We start from the raw sequence: 15,210 nt of genomic DNA, 5'->3' as shown, positions 1-15,210 counted from the left end.
CTACTGAAAAGCGTTGAAAGCAACTAGATAAAATGATTTTAAATCTTTAGCACAACCAGTGTGGACATACCGCTGTGCACATTTTGTAACCAACACCAAAATCAAAGCGGCATTGTTCATCCATGGAATAATTGATTCCTGGCAGTTCAGGAAGTTTGGGCCAATCGTGTTCAAATGGGTCATCAAGAAGACAGTCATAGGAGCTGTGGGAAGAGAAACACAGAAAGCCCATGAGAATACTCAGTGATATTTTCCGACCAACATAGTTATTTCTGCTTGTTCTCATCCATTAGAATGTGTGTTCACTGCAAAACAGGACTCGAACTGAACAGGGGTAATAATATTGTGATGGTTCTTGGGGTACCCAGGACTGGGAGTCTCCTTGTTACCTTGTTTTCAGCGTGAGGGAGTCTTGCTTGGCCTTGGCTGGGAGTTAGCTCCCTAACACTACCAGCCTTTCAAGCACTCTCCTCTGGGCTATGTCTTTGCCTTGCAGGTTAACAAGAGGTGCATCCCAGTCCTCAAGTCCCTTTGCAACATTCCCCTGTGATATCCAGCCCCTGACACTGTCTATTCACAGAAATCCCAAATCCTTTGCCCTGAAGGGAGCAGCGTATCCCAGTTTACCATATCCAACTGCTGCTGCAAAGCCACACAGCACTTCTGAGCACTTAAAACAAAACAAAAGTAGGTTTATTTAAGAAAAAGACTTAAGGTTTAATTAGAAATCAGAGAAAGTGGTGGAAACAAATGGTTACAACAGAAAACAAAACCATAAAATGCAAACCTGGTCTACATGAATAAATACCTTTCTTACTTCCTAAAGAAGGTTTTCCTCCCAGAAACGGTCAGTTCCCCAAGAACCAGGATTCAAACTTTCATGAAAACATCCCTGCTCCAGAATGGGTGTTCTCAGTGAATGGCTACAGCGAGCTTTGCCCACCTCTGTATTATACTAAAATCAGCCTTTAGTTTCTATTCACTGACAGGGCCAACCCCAGTCTTGTTGTAAAGTTCCTTTTTTTAATCTCCAAGTGGTTCTGATTGTTTGAAGTGGCCTCCAATGGTTTCTCATCAAAAGTCCTAGTAATGTGCAAGGGTAAACAATTGAGCCGTGGACTGTATCACCAGCTAAACAGGTTGGGGTGACAACTCTCTCCTGCCTGAATGGGCCATCACCACAACACATTATCCCCTGGTGACTAATTTTTTACTCCCAAGGACAAAGCATACTGCAGTATAAATACATTGTTCCTTAAACGTTACCCGTACCTACATCTCACGACGATTATGAATCTTGACAAGTTACACACTTTCTGTAGATACCTACACGTTACTCTTTATAAATATCTGTAAGCTATATTTGGTTTAGTGAGTTTGTCATGTCTCAGGTGAGATGTGTTTGCAAAGAACAGAGCAGTTTGTGAAGCCCTTATCCAGTTCTCTGTCAGGCAACACTCCCATTCAAATCAGCGAGTCAGTACTGAATGGAAATTGTGAGAGGTCTCAGGTATGTAACAGTAGGAGGATAAGGAAAAAATGTTAAAATGGCAATAAAATCACTCTCCATCCTGCTGTGCTTTTATATATACAGATTTAAAGATTTTCCTCTTTCTCCAGCTATTTTGGAATTCCCCTTTTCTGCTTTCAGGGCTCCATCCTGCCATCATTTCAAATACACAAACTCCCACTGAGTCAAAGGGAGTTTTGTTTTTGCTAGAATTTCAGAGTTTGCAAAATCTAGGCACTTGATCCAAAGTCCACTAAAGTCACTGGAAAGATCCCCACTGATTTCAATGGATCTGGATCAGGCCCTTTATGAGGAACTGCTGCTGCTGACTTAGCGCTTCTTTATAAGAGTTAAGATGGAAGCAATGTGGCTGCCAGAAAGGAGATTGGGAAAGTGACTTTTTTTGTAAGAGATTTTTTGTACCTTGAAATGCAACTGTTGTTTTGGTTGTCGGTGTTCTGTTAAAGTGCAGCGTATTCATTTGCAGTGGTACATTTTAAGATTGAATTCCTATTTAAATGTACAAATCATGAGCATGAATCCATCTCAACTCCACTTACTTATACACAACTGTAGGCCTGTCACTCCTCTCCCCAACACAGAAAGGGTCTAAAGGGCAGAAAAGGCACTGAAGCTCTGGCAAGAGTCAGCAGACGGGATGCAGCACGATCCCTAGACAGCCATGCAGCCATTAGCCATGTGCTCCTAGCCCCCACTATGCCATTCAAGGGAGATCAATACCCCACAGGGGGAAGATGGCATTGCAATAAGGATATCAGCCACACAGAGTTGCTCCATCCTTCCAGCAGCCTGACATCTCTCCAAAACCTCAGAAGTACCAATTCCACTTGTGCTTGTGGAAAGGAGCTTTTGCAGCTCACAGGGGTCAGGGGATCGTGTTGCTCCCTGGTGGTCTGTGCTGGAATTTCCCTCTCTCTCTCCTCTGCTGAGTACAGTGGAAGGAAGCATGTGAGCTGACGGCACAAAGTGTTATTTCATGTATAACTACACTAGACATCAACAGGTCCTTACTGTATGTATCTTTTGAGTTCTTGGCCACTGCACCGGGACCAATGGTAACGATGAAATGCAGCCTGCACCAAAGGAGCCATGACACTCCCCATAGCTGTCTCATCTCCACATCTGTTCCCTTGCCCATCATGTTCCATTCCCAGCCTGAAACAAAGAGCAGCAACAAAATCTGCGTTATTCATACCAAAAAAGGATAGGGGGATGGGGTTTCAACAATTCACACTTTGCATAGCGGATTTAGTTTTCACGTCCTACAAATACTATTAAATGGGACTCTGTACTAATGACAAAATACCCATGGATGGACATTAAAGAGTTCCTGAAAGATTGTTTCTTTAATGCATCTCTTCATTGATGTTATTTTTAATTAACTGAACAGAAACCAAAAGGGTTTATCTACACTTGAAAGTTAATTTAGATTAAGGCAGGCTGTGAATTTAAAGCAAAATAAATATTCCTCAGTAACCCATGTGTGGACACACTTATTCTGGAATAAGAGTACATTATTCCAGTTTAGTTAAGCCACAATGGAATAGCTATTTCCGAATAACTCCATGCACAGACAAACCTTAAATTTAGGATGATCCAAGCTTATCTTCTTGATATTAAAACAAACAGGCAAATAGAAATAAATCTCCATTTATCACAAATAGAGGACCACTTGTTCACAAATTCATGTGTCCACTTTTGCACACTCATTTACCATATGAGTGAGGAACCTGGTCTACTAATTTTAAAAATCAGACCCTCACTGACATTAATTCATCCAGCTGGCTAAAGGAGATATTTTGTTGGATGAACCATTCCAGACTTAATTCCCCAAAACATGCCACATCTGATAAATATACAAGAGCATTTAGTGAAGCAACAGGTAGAAGTCCGTGTCGCTTGACAAACCACTGTCACTGCTGAATGCAATACATCCAGACAGTATTCCAATGCCTTCCATTTTTGACTTGGATATAAAAATCCACCACATGGAATTTTACAAGATAAGATTTTGCCCTGCATTTAATTCTTCATTGATTAAAGCTCCTGTGAATGCCAAAGGAATAAGAAATGCAAGGAGATTTGCCATGCACATAGCCCCCATGAGAATAAAACCATTTTGTGCAAGCAGAAGAATAAGCCCCAGGCTTTATGTTGCTCAGGTTGTAATAGTAAGACTTACACATGACCAGTTTCATGGGCAACTACAAAAGCTGAAGAAAACCCATCCTCATGGTTGAGAGTGCAGCTTCGTACAGGGTGACACATGCCAGTGACAGGAGCGTATCCTGTTGAGAGCAATACAGTTTGGGTTTGTTTCCTTCATTTTTTTTCATTAGATAACCATAAGATTTACTGTTTTTGCCTATAAAAACCCACCATGAAGGAGTAGTTAGCAATATGCTTCCCTGCTGCAAAATGAGGCTAGGTCAGCTGCAAACATCCATCTCTATCTGAGTGGGAGAGGAGGTTGATGCGATGGTCTTGGATTCCTTCATAGTTATTGCCTTGATGTCCAATTTCTCCACTCACTGCAGCTTTTCTCATTAAAATGACTACCACACAGATTAAAGTGGTGTGACAAACTAAAAGCCATGCCTGGTTTATTAGGAATCTACATTGTCCTCTAGACACTTACATGTTTACCACCAAAATTCATGAAATGATGTTCCAGTCTAACGTGGAGGAAAAGTTTTCAGCAAAAGCTTTTTTTGTCATGGTGATATTAGTATTTTCAATTTTAATCTAGGTCCCTTTTCTTGTTGTCTGTCTTTTTGTCAGCAACATCTGAAGTCTTTCAGAAGGGAGAAAATCTCCACCTTCATCTATTAGGATAGACGTACACACTTACACCAAATTTTTCAAAAGCACCTATTAGTTTTGGGTCTTCCAGTTTTGGGGAGTCTGACTTGAGACACCTTAGTCTTGGTTGAGAGAAATGGTAAGCACTCACCTCCAGCTAAGAAGGGCAGATGATGGGCTTTATTTTCAAAGGAGTTGAACGTGTCTCAAGTTGGGCATTGTTCATGAACAGCTATGGGTACTGGAAGTGTATTTCAACTCATATGGGGCTGTGGTAGCCGATAACGTGAATTTTACAAAGGAATGTACAATTAACACCACAGTGGTCAATTACATAAACCACATGAAGTTGTTCTTGCCCCATGACTGGTTAACATATGTAACTAATACCTTGTCTACAAGAGAAAGTTGCACTGTTAACTTGAGGAGTGACTTTAAACAGATTTAGTTGAACTGATGCAAACGCCACCATGGAAAATCTTATTTCTATTTAAGTGTGGTTTGTTACCGTTTAGCTTACGATGGCACTGATGTTAAACTGGAATGAGTGTCTTACAGGGTTTGCACTGGTTTACCTAAATTAGTTCAAAACCCAATTTAAGTTAAACCAGTGAAATTTCTCATACATGCAAGGCCTAAGCAACAGGAATCATATTTCTCATTGGTATTCAACTGTAAAATTCACAATTCACACTATTTACAATGCAATGCACAACTTAAAACTTGCTCCGTCAATTATGTGCATCAACCAACCGGGGAACAGAAAAAAACACCAGGTGACTTATCTACTGTAGCTAATTGAAGCAGTGCAAACTGTGTATCTGATTTCAAAATTCACAATATTACCATTTAAACAGTCTGCAAAGCAAGAATGAGAGCTTGCTGGGAATTGGCCAGTGGAACATTTTTCTGCCAGACAATGGCAATCTGGTGAAATGGACACATTCTGTGGAGACGGTTCCATTTCAATGACGTTGCGACAAAACCCAGGCCTGGTTCTGATGTTACCCTGCCTGAAAGTGCCTGATTTCCAGCCAGCTTGTCTGCCTGACTCCTCAGCAGCCTGCTGAGGCTCCTGGCTCCTTGGGGAGGCAGGAACCTGGAAACTCCAGGGCAGCCTGACCCAGAGCCAAGTCTCCATTCCCTTGTGCGGAGCATTTCAAAAAGGGTGGTTTTCATTCCAAATCCAAATGAAGCCGAATTTTTTGAAACCTCAAAATCCTCCATGATATGGAATTGTCTGTCTTTTCACAACTCTTTCAAGAGTTATTCACTGCAGAAATTAATAAAATAGATCAAACAAGCAGCCTGCTTGAGAATTTCACGATCTGTCAGCAGACAATTTGTCGAAAGGAAAAGTTTACTGCTAGCTACTTTGTGGCTTCTAAGCAACCCAGCCGCACAGCTGTTGTGAGGAAATGCCCCATGCCAGGAAGAGCACTAGAAATACCGTACCCTGCCATGCTGCAGATGGCTTCTTTCCTTTACTGGATTACAGCTCCACAGGCCAGTGCTACAGGCAGACCATGCCCGCACCTTTTCCACACCCTTTTTTAGTTTTCAGCTCCCCAGTGGACAGCAGAAAAGAAGCAGAACATATGCTCCTCAGACCACAGGCAGCACAGGGACTGCTACTGTGAGTGGTCCTTGAACAGCATTCAAGGGGGACAAGGAACTTCTTGCTTTTTCCATGCAGCCACCCCAGGACTACTTGAATAAAGTATTCTGCTAAAAACCCTTTACCCAGCTCTAGTGCTGACTACAGTGCAAGAGGTATCAATGAATGCTTGGACTGGATTGAAAGTTTGAGAAAAGATTCTGTATTATCAGCGCACATGGACTAAGGAAAGAAGAGACAAATTCATCACAGTTACACAGAGTGGCACATTTTTCAGGTTTTCTCATCAGGGCTTGTAGTTACTGGCAGTCACATGGATTAAATCCTATACTGCTATTTTACTGCCAGTTACCTCGACTGTTAGCTCCTAGAGGAATAATGAAAACCAGCACAGGCATTAACCCATTGACAGGTAGTCTATAAAAAGGCTTCTACAGTAAATGACATGACAAGAAAAAACAAAGCTAAATGCAAAGTGCATTAAGATTTCCTGCTTTTTCACATCAAGTAAGTGGATTGCTATTTACTAGAAACTGCAAACTCGTTGGAAAGTAACTTTACCATGATCCAGTTTGACAAGGGCTATCGTTCCTCATTTTTTAGGACACAGAATGTTCAGATGAAATCAGGAAGTAATTTCTCCCCATGGTACAGTAGTGCATACTCAGCAATCTGAGGGTTTTATAGCTTCCTCTGAAGAATCTAGCCTTGGCCATTGCTGAAGACTAGATGAACAACTGACTGGCTCCACAACAGTGTACACTCACACTTCTGTACATGCTTTTCTGAACAAGGATTGACTTAGGCACATGCTCAAGTTAAACACTTGCTTAAGCACTTTGCTGAATCATAACCTATGCTCCTTATTTTTTTTTAAAGATCAATTAACACAACTTTCAAATCTTTTCCCTTCCTTTCATGCATTATTAAAAAACAAAGAATTCTGCTACAGACTGGTTGCTTTACCTTGCATACCAGCAGGCCCAAAATCTTGCCTGGTTAAAAAAATGGCATGATCATGGTGCTCAGAATGATTGAGATCCGACTTCTGTTGCTGGTAGGCCCAGCGACAAACATTCTCCAGGCTTCTTGAGGGGTTTCCCCTTTCAATCAAGCTGACGGACTAGAAGAGAGTCATAAATTAGAATCAAGAGCTTAGTGGTGTGTTCCCTGAACTTGGCGTCAGGACATTTAAAACAATTCTTTTCTCATAAGGTTTGCCTACCAGGTTCTGTAGTGTCAAAGCACTCCTTGGAGCTTTTAGTGCACTATCGCAAGGTCCAGACACCGGGTCAGTATGCAGCAAGCTAGTGCGCTGCAGATTCACAGCCTGGCTTGTCACATACCATTTGGACAAGCCCTCAAGGAGCTCCTCTCTGAGCATTGAGCAATCACTCTTTTCACTTCTCCCCAGCTCATGCCAGCCTTTTGCCCTATCAAGTTGCTCCACAACTCATGTACACTATTCCACGTGGGCTCGATTCACCACCGTCTGTGCAGTCATTTGCCCCTGAGCAAAGTGAGTGCGAAAAGCCACCAGATCAGAACAATGGCATTTGACAAGGACTCTGCACAAATGTCAAAGACTACACAAAAGCCGAGATCCTGGGGAATCAGGGCAGCCAGAGAGAATCATTAGTAAGGTGTTTCCTCCCAGCTGCTAGCACCCTTGGTTTGATTGCAGGCAATCAGGCCAGTTTGTTGGCTTGCACGTAAGGGACTTTCCAGAAAACAATACACGTGTTTATATTCTTTATAAAAATAATGGTCTTTTTGTATAAAATGTAAGGTGGAGGGCAAACACATAGCACATGATACAGCTACTACAACAGGGCAATTTTAATCACAAAGCTGGGAGATGCTTACATTTTAAGTGTCTGGAAGAGAATGTGCCATTTGGTCAAGACAAACCAGAGTACTGTGACATGCTTGGTCTACAGTAATCTACAAAGAAAGCCTGAAATGATAACATATGGGACACATCTTCAGCTGGGGCAAACCAATGTAGCTCCGGTGGACCTGGGCTGATGTACGCCAGATGAAGATCTGGTCCCTATGTGTCCTGTCTGGCTTCTGCTACACTATATACACAAGCTCTATATATTCAGAGTAATAATACTGAACCTTTAAGGAAACACTGAAATGGCCTTTTTATCTACTTAAGTTTAACGTCCCATTGAAATGGAAGGATGTGAACTTTACCAAACATGGAACAGACCCGGATGCTTCTTTTTGGTCTTTGAATAATGTAATAAGCATTTGTTGCATAGTCCTCTAGGTTGCTTTTTAAAGGAAAAAATGTAAAATATATTAAGATTACCCAGGGAAGACCATGGAGGAGCTCAGCATGATCCGGGGGAAGGAGGGGGGGAAAAACTGTTCTTGTGAAAAGGAAATAACTTCCTAATTATCGGCATGGCGGGGATATGCTGGCATGTTGCAACTGGCAAAAACGACATCATTTGCTTTGACAGAAATTGGCTTGATTCATTAAGGTCTTCTGCTGGCAGAAACTCAGTGTAATGGCGTGGCATCTACAACTCGCAAGTGCCCCTTCTGGTCAAGTGTGTGTCTTTAAATAGTCCCAGCTCTGGTGTTGGGCCGTACCCTGAGGGCTTCCTCCCTGGAGGCAATGGTTTTCCCCTCTTGGTCTGTTCTGGCCACAGCTCTGCAGCTGGGCCTCTTAAAAGTTCAGTTCCCCTTCTGGGGGTTTATTACTGTCCGATTATAGGCCACTTCCCCTGTGGCCTATGAGAGGCAGGGGACTCAGGCCTGCACACTACTCCAGGTCCCAGCCAAGGGACCCTAAGAATAGCAGTCATGCACCACCATGTCCCATTAACTAAACTGCTTTCAGTCCCCTGGGCCACTTCCCCAAAGCCCCAGCCTTCACTGATGCTTCACCCTTGGGTCAGGGCTCTTCTGTGTTCAGGCCCAGCAGTCATCCAGGAGCCCTTTCTCACTCCCCCAAGTCTCTGCCAGCACTGAGCTGTCCAAGGTGCTGCAGCTCCCTCTGCCCAGCCAGGAACACCAGAGGCACCCCTCTGGCTCCAGTAAGGGACTGCCTCTGGCTCTGTAGTTCCTTTTTATATGGCCCTCCTGGGTCCTCACTGGTTACTCCCTATAGCCTCTCTGATTGGCTAGTTCTTTGCAGCCTCCTCCTGATTGGCCGCCTCATCTCTCTAGGCTGCTCCACTGCTCCTTTTCTGGGATGGGTGTGGCAGGTCCCTGAGGCCTCCAGCAGGGGGCCTCTAGTCGTAGTTCACCTCATCACACTCAGGCAGCAGACTCTGATGAAACAAAGTCTGCCCAGAGGGGGTCTGCAATGGTACAAGGCATCTGCTCTTGTGCCCATCCCTAAAATAGGTGGCACTGGCAAGGGAAGGACATAGACAGAACACATATTAGGAGAATCTCCCATGCAGCTGGGCTCCCAAGAAGACTGTTCTCTCCTGGGGGCATATCTCCTCAGTCATAGCTGCCACCCAAGTATTAAGGAGAATGCAGACTAAAACCCCCACCACCATGTAGGCCAAATCAAGCCCAGCATATGTATTGTGAAGCAGAGTTTAAACAAAGCGGATTGGTATCATTGGAGAAGGATATACTGCATAAGGAGCATTTCATTGGCTTACATCCTCCCAGCTTGGTAGAGAGAAAATTTACCCTCATCTTCCAGCTGTTGGCATTTGGTGAGAAATGAGTCAGGAAGGGGCACCAAGGACAGTTGTGTCAGCATCACAACAGGTGCTCTTGTCCGCAGCCTTAGAGAAGAGCATTCACCAGATTTAGGCTGAGACCAACAGGTGAAGTAGCTCTCAGAAACTGCCCTGCTACTGCCTGCGGTGCTGGACTCTCGTCTCCACTGCTGCCACTCCAGCAGCACCCACCAGCACCAAATTAACTGACAATGAAATATAATTGTGAAGATTAAGATGCAGAACTCACTGAAATGCCTTTTTACCTTTGCATATCCCAGCATTATCATTCGTACCAGTACCACATTTATGTGGACACCAAGGGATTCATCGTGGTAAATTTCATTCACCTAAGAATGAGGGGAAAATAAAAGATAGATAAAACAAATCATATAGAGAGAATATTAAAGTGCTTATATATTCTATAACTCTCACGCTTATAGAGTTATATTTGCTCATAAGGAAGTAGAGTTAAAGTCTTAAAATGATTCCATGCACATTATAACTGCAGTTCTAACAAACCTTCTCATAGAGAACTTGATCAAAGCCAACTGATGTCAATAGGACGACTACAGTTGACTTTAATGGACTTTGGATCAGGCCCGTAGTGAAACTGTTCTTTAAAAAAAAAAATGACTTTACTAAGTTCTGAACCTGAAAACACTTAATCACATGCTTAACTTTACTCATGTGAGGAGTCTCATTGAAGTAAATTATCAGTGAGGTCAAATGCTTTGGATTACTACGTGAGTTGGGAAAAAGCTTGTGTGTTTTCGTTTATTTAAAAAAAATGCACTTTATTAAAATTCTACACTCCACGGGCCAAAGCCCACAAACCTCACTCAAGCAAATCTTGTCAACGTCTGCGTGAGGTTTTCCCTCAGTAAATACTTCAGGATTCAGCTTACTATGTGCTTCCTCCTGGAGAAAGACATGAAAAACTAGGCAGCAACCCTACACACACTTATGTATGTGCTTAATTTGAAGGGTCTGAGGAGTCCTGCTGACTGCAAACTAAGCTTAAACTCAATGGGAGAAGGACTTCCAAATCCCCTAAGTGGCTTTGAAATTCTCAGCTGGAAGTTTTAAAGTCAACAGCATTGCCAAGGGAGAGGCATAAGTACTGTACCACAGCTGGCCTATCACTGATACCCTGAAATAGCCTCCATTTCACTAAGTCAACATGTTCCATTTAAAAATCCTTTAATAGTACAAAAACATACAACATCTACGCATTTTAGCTGGGGTTGGTTCTGCTTTGAGCAGGGGGTTGGATTAGTTGTCTCTTCTAACTCTAATCTTCTATGATTCTATGATTTTGGAAGATGAGCTACTATATCAAAACAACTGTAAATCTACGCAAACACCATAGGCACCAACTCTGTGGATGCCCCAGGGACCAGAGCAGCCCCAGAAAAAAACAGTGGGTACTCTGCACTCACCAGCCACCCACTGATCAGTTGTTCAGCAGCAAGTGCTCGGGGGAGGAGGTGGAGCAGGGACAGCAAGAGGCGGAGTGAGGGTGGGGCCTTGGGGGAAGGGGTGGATGGGGGTAGACCTCAGGGCAGAGTGGGGACGGAGCATCCACCTGAAAAAAATGAAAGTCAGCACCTGTGGCAAACACCCATCCAAAAGTGAATCTCATGATACCACAAGACTCCAGTTCCAAAAGGCAGTAGAAATTACACAGGGAAGAAGTAGTTGCATTGCTCTTAAGCACCCTTTGCAAAGGAATTTATGAATCTGCACAAAATGCCAAATTCTGCTCTTGGAGGACTCTAGTGGAAGCTGCACTCAAGGGCAGGATTTTGCCCAAATCATTTCTTTAGAAGAAATTAACACTCCTGTTCAAGGTTAAAGGTAAAAGAGGACAAAAATTTGGGGATGTGTCATGAAAGGGATCAAGAATTATATTGGGGTGAAAATCATCTTTTTTCCTGAACCAAGGGTATGTCTGGAAACGTAGGGGGAGGTGGTCAAAGGAAGTCTTCTCCCACAGGTATAAATTATGGGTTAGAACATCTGCAGATCATAAATGAGTTACTCATCCTCCTCATATGAAATAAATAATATGTTATGGACTAACTTGACGCAAAATAAATAGCAGTGCTCAGAAGGAGATTGGTATATTTGTACATAATGAAAGAGGTTTTTATAGTCAGGCTAAAAAGAGACATTCCTTGCACAGGGGAAAAGAGTGCCATTCAGCGTTGTCCAGTCTGTGGGATGTGGCTCAAAAATACAGTATGTGGTTCTAAAAAGCAAGACCTTTTAGGACCAGCTGAGAATGAATTGTTGGCAATCTACATAACTCACACCACCTGTCTTATGAAGCAGTTATTGAGGAGTTCAGAGATTTATTTCTCATATTCTCTCTCCTGACAAGGTGCAATATTGTAACTCCCCACAATGGATTTTTGTAGTGGAACAAAGAAAGTGTCCTAGTTTCACAATCACTGATAAATGCACCAGCTGATGAACACTCAAGGAATCAAGAAACAAAAAGTGACTCATGCCCTTATGCCAGGAGGTAGCAGGCCTCCTCTTGCTGACTCTAGTACTGGTGAAAAGTTCTGATTGACCTGGAGATGCAAGACCTGTATTTATCTACAATATAGATTCAGCACAGCCTGCGATAGTGCAAGATCTCCTCCCTGTGTCCCTCTAATGTACATTAAACTAACCTGAAGACACACCTGGAAGGCTGAGAGATTAGTCTGAGTGCCTGACCTTTCTGTCGAGTCTGTCAACAAGAGTAATAACTAGTGCCAAGCACGGCAGTGGTTTAAGTCATGTAAAACCAGTTCTCTAGGAAGTGGAGTTTTCTTACAGGCCACCAAATACCCATGAGAGACCAATCTCTTTCTAACATTACTGTTGGGGGTGAGAGATAACCTAGACCCCTACAGATCAGAGGCTGCTTTGTCCCATCACTAATTCTTGGATGCATCATCCATTTCCCTAGAGCTTGGGAAATGCTAAATCCTTTAAAATATATGCAGTGCTGTTGTGGCTGTGTTGGTCCCAGGATATTAGAGACACAAGCTGGGTGAGGTAATCTCTTTTATTGGACCAACTTCTGTTGGTGAGAGAGACAAGCCTTCGAGCTTATCACAGAGCTCTTCTTCAGGTCTGAGAAACGTACTCATTTTAAAATGGAGCACTTTAACCCGTGGAGGATCCTTCTGACATGTTCCTAAAGAAATGTCATACACAGGTCACTTCGCATGGATTTTCCTGGTTTCCTCACACAGTTATTTTCCCCGAAAGTTCAGATTTTGTAAAAAGCTGTTGGTTTGTTTTTAATACAAAACATCTTTCCTACAGTGTCCAATACTCTGGGATATATGCTGAATTTAGATTAATCCCCTTTGTTTATTATGTTGTTAGGGCCAAATTCTCTTCCTTTACTCCTGTGGAGCGGTATCTTAGTCCACAAGCTGTCTCATTCAAATCACTGGGTAAAGTATTACTCCACATATGCCATAATGGCAGAATCTGGCCCTTAGAAGCTTGGCAAAAAAAGACCCAGGTTGAACCTTAACATGTGCGTTCAGCAAGTGGCAACAGCTCTCTTCCCAAAAGCAGAGCAAGGAGGGAGCTGTGATTTGCCACATGAGTTGCAGATTACTTCCACCTCTGCTTTTGTTCAAGATTGTAGTAGCAATACAAAGGGTGCTCCTGAAGCACTACTTGCTGCTTGGTACTGGGCCCAGTACTGGGATCAGACCCAGGCAGTGCCTGGATGTCCCACGCCTCTCCAAAGACAAGGAACAGGAACATCTCATGTATGACTTAGAAACCAGTGGGAGATTCCAAAAAGGTCACTGGACTGGTAGGCCCCAGTGATCCCCGACCACCCACTTGAATGTATTCCCACCAAAAGGTAGTAGTACCTTAGTGGAGAGTAGTGAGGGTGGCCTTGCGGCTGGGAAACACAGACCCCAAACTGATTTCGGAGTTGGATGACTCTCCATCCACTGACCCAGGAGGGGCTGCTCCCGACAGTCCTGGAGACCGGAGCTGAGTTGCAGAAGGATGCAGCGCAGCCAGCATTGCAGGCTCTCTCTTCAACCATACTGATGGACATGCAGTTTGAGGCAATGGAGGTTGACATGGTACCAAGCGCTGCACTGATGTTGCTGATGGCCTGTCTGCTGGTACTGAGAGCGTCGTCTCCTGCACTGCGGTTGACACTGGCACTGAAAGGCTTAGCAGATCTCTTGCTGCCACAAGCACCTCTGGTGTGCTCAGTACCGAGATGGTCTCGGGACCATATGGTGCCACAGATGTAGAAGATGCTCCCTCAGGCTCTGGACTCGCTGACATCTGCCGTGGTGCCGGGGTCAATGGGTACTTAAGTCTCAGCCGCAGGCTACTTTTATCCCCAGGGCTAAATGACTTTGGTGTGGCAACTCTCACCCCTGGGTGGTCTGCTTAGCGGTCTTATGCCTCTTCTTCGGCACTGGGGAGGGTGAGCGGTGTAAGAACTCAGAAGCAGCTTGGAGATGACATGTTCCACTTGCAGTGGTGACATTAACCCAGTGGACATAGAAGGTAAGCAACAGGGAACTGAATACAAGATCCTGTCTTTGATCAGTGCCATCAATTCCTGTTCTAACCTTGGTACAATAAATTGGGATAATTGTTAATCTGTTGATTAGATTTTAACATCCAAAAATACTTAATAAATTTCAATTGGTATTCTATTGTTATAAGTGTGATTCACTGCGATTAATTTTTTTGAGTTAAGTGTGATTAGTTGACAGCCCCTGTATATATTTATCTGGAATCCACTTTGAGATGCCCATTTGCCTCTGTATGAGCTGAACTTTGCTAAATTAAAGCTGACTTTTTTCATAGTTATCATGGTACAAACACTCTGACAGCTTGGAAATATACGACCAGCCCAGTGGTCCCCAAATTTTTTAAGGTCACACCTCCTCTTACCTCTGTCCTTGCCCCGAGAACCGTGGCTCCTGGGGGAGGGGAAAGTTGATAGGGTAAGGGGCCCATGGCTGTGGGCAGGGCTGGATCAGAGCTGGGAGAAGAGCAGGACTGGATCGTGCTCCCTTCTTGCTCCCCGTGGCGGCCCCTGAACAGGGGACGCCTCAAAGTTTGGGAACCTTGGGACTAGCCAGGCTTCATGAGAATATTACAGAGAACTTCTGGTGTTGCTTGACATGAATGCGTCTTAGTCTGGGCTGTGCCGAGCAAGCACGTTCAATTAAAAAATGGCAGATAAGCTCCACAAATGCCTAGTTTACCACCTCTGTACTCTAAGAATAATTTATGGTCATAATGTCAAGAACGCAACATATGACTTAAAAGTGCTGCCTTACCAGGATTTTTCCTACCATGCGACTAAGGAGCTCACATTCTCAGGAAAGGCATCTCAATGAGAGAAAGGGTTAAAGTGCTGGATTGTCATGGGAACTTTATACTAGCTGTTGAGGAGGGAAGCAGACTCTTGACAGAGAAATGCTTAACAAAATTAGGGAAATCCAGGTACCAGTGGGAAAGGGCATGGTCTCCACGGCCTTGTGTTTGTGTAGTCATTT

The 15,210-nt window shown here is 43.6% G+C and overlaps 1 protein-coding gene across 1 annotated transcript in view; it reads right to left on the bottom strand.

Moving 5' to 3' along the window:
* The window catches only part of ADAMTS3 (ADAM metallopeptidase with thrombospondin type 1 motif 3), a 212,538-nt gene that overhangs the window by 25,753 nt on the left and 171,575 nt on the right, over positions 1 to 15,210 (bottom strand). Inside the window, exons 6-10 of the mRNA XM_075066075.1 lie at positions 9,916 to 9,999; positions 6,918 to 7,074; positions 3,714 to 3,819; positions 2,543 to 2,686; positions 71 to 203 (exon numbers count right to left, since the gene is read on the bottom strand). Coding sequence (XP_074922176.1) covers positions 71 to 203; positions 2,543 to 2,686; positions 3,714 to 3,819; positions 6,918 to 7,074; positions 9,916 to 9,999 — 624 coding nt within the window. The remainder of the gene's footprint in view (positions 1 to 70; positions 204 to 2,542; positions 2,687 to 3,713; positions 3,820 to 6,917; positions 7,075 to 9,915; positions 10,000 to 15,210) is intronic.

The sequence above is a fragment of the Chelonoidis abingdonii genome, chromosome 5 (assembly GCF_003597395.2).
Source record: "Chelonoidis abingdonii isolate Lonesome George chromosome 5, CheloAbing_2.0, whole genome shotgun sequence".
NCBI classification, from domain to species: domain Eukaryota; kingdom Metazoa; phylum Chordata; order Testudines; family Testudinidae; genus Chelonoidis; species Chelonoidis abingdonii.
Note: the sequence above shows the minus strand (reverse complement) of the source record. Positions and strands in the feature narration are given on the sequence as shown.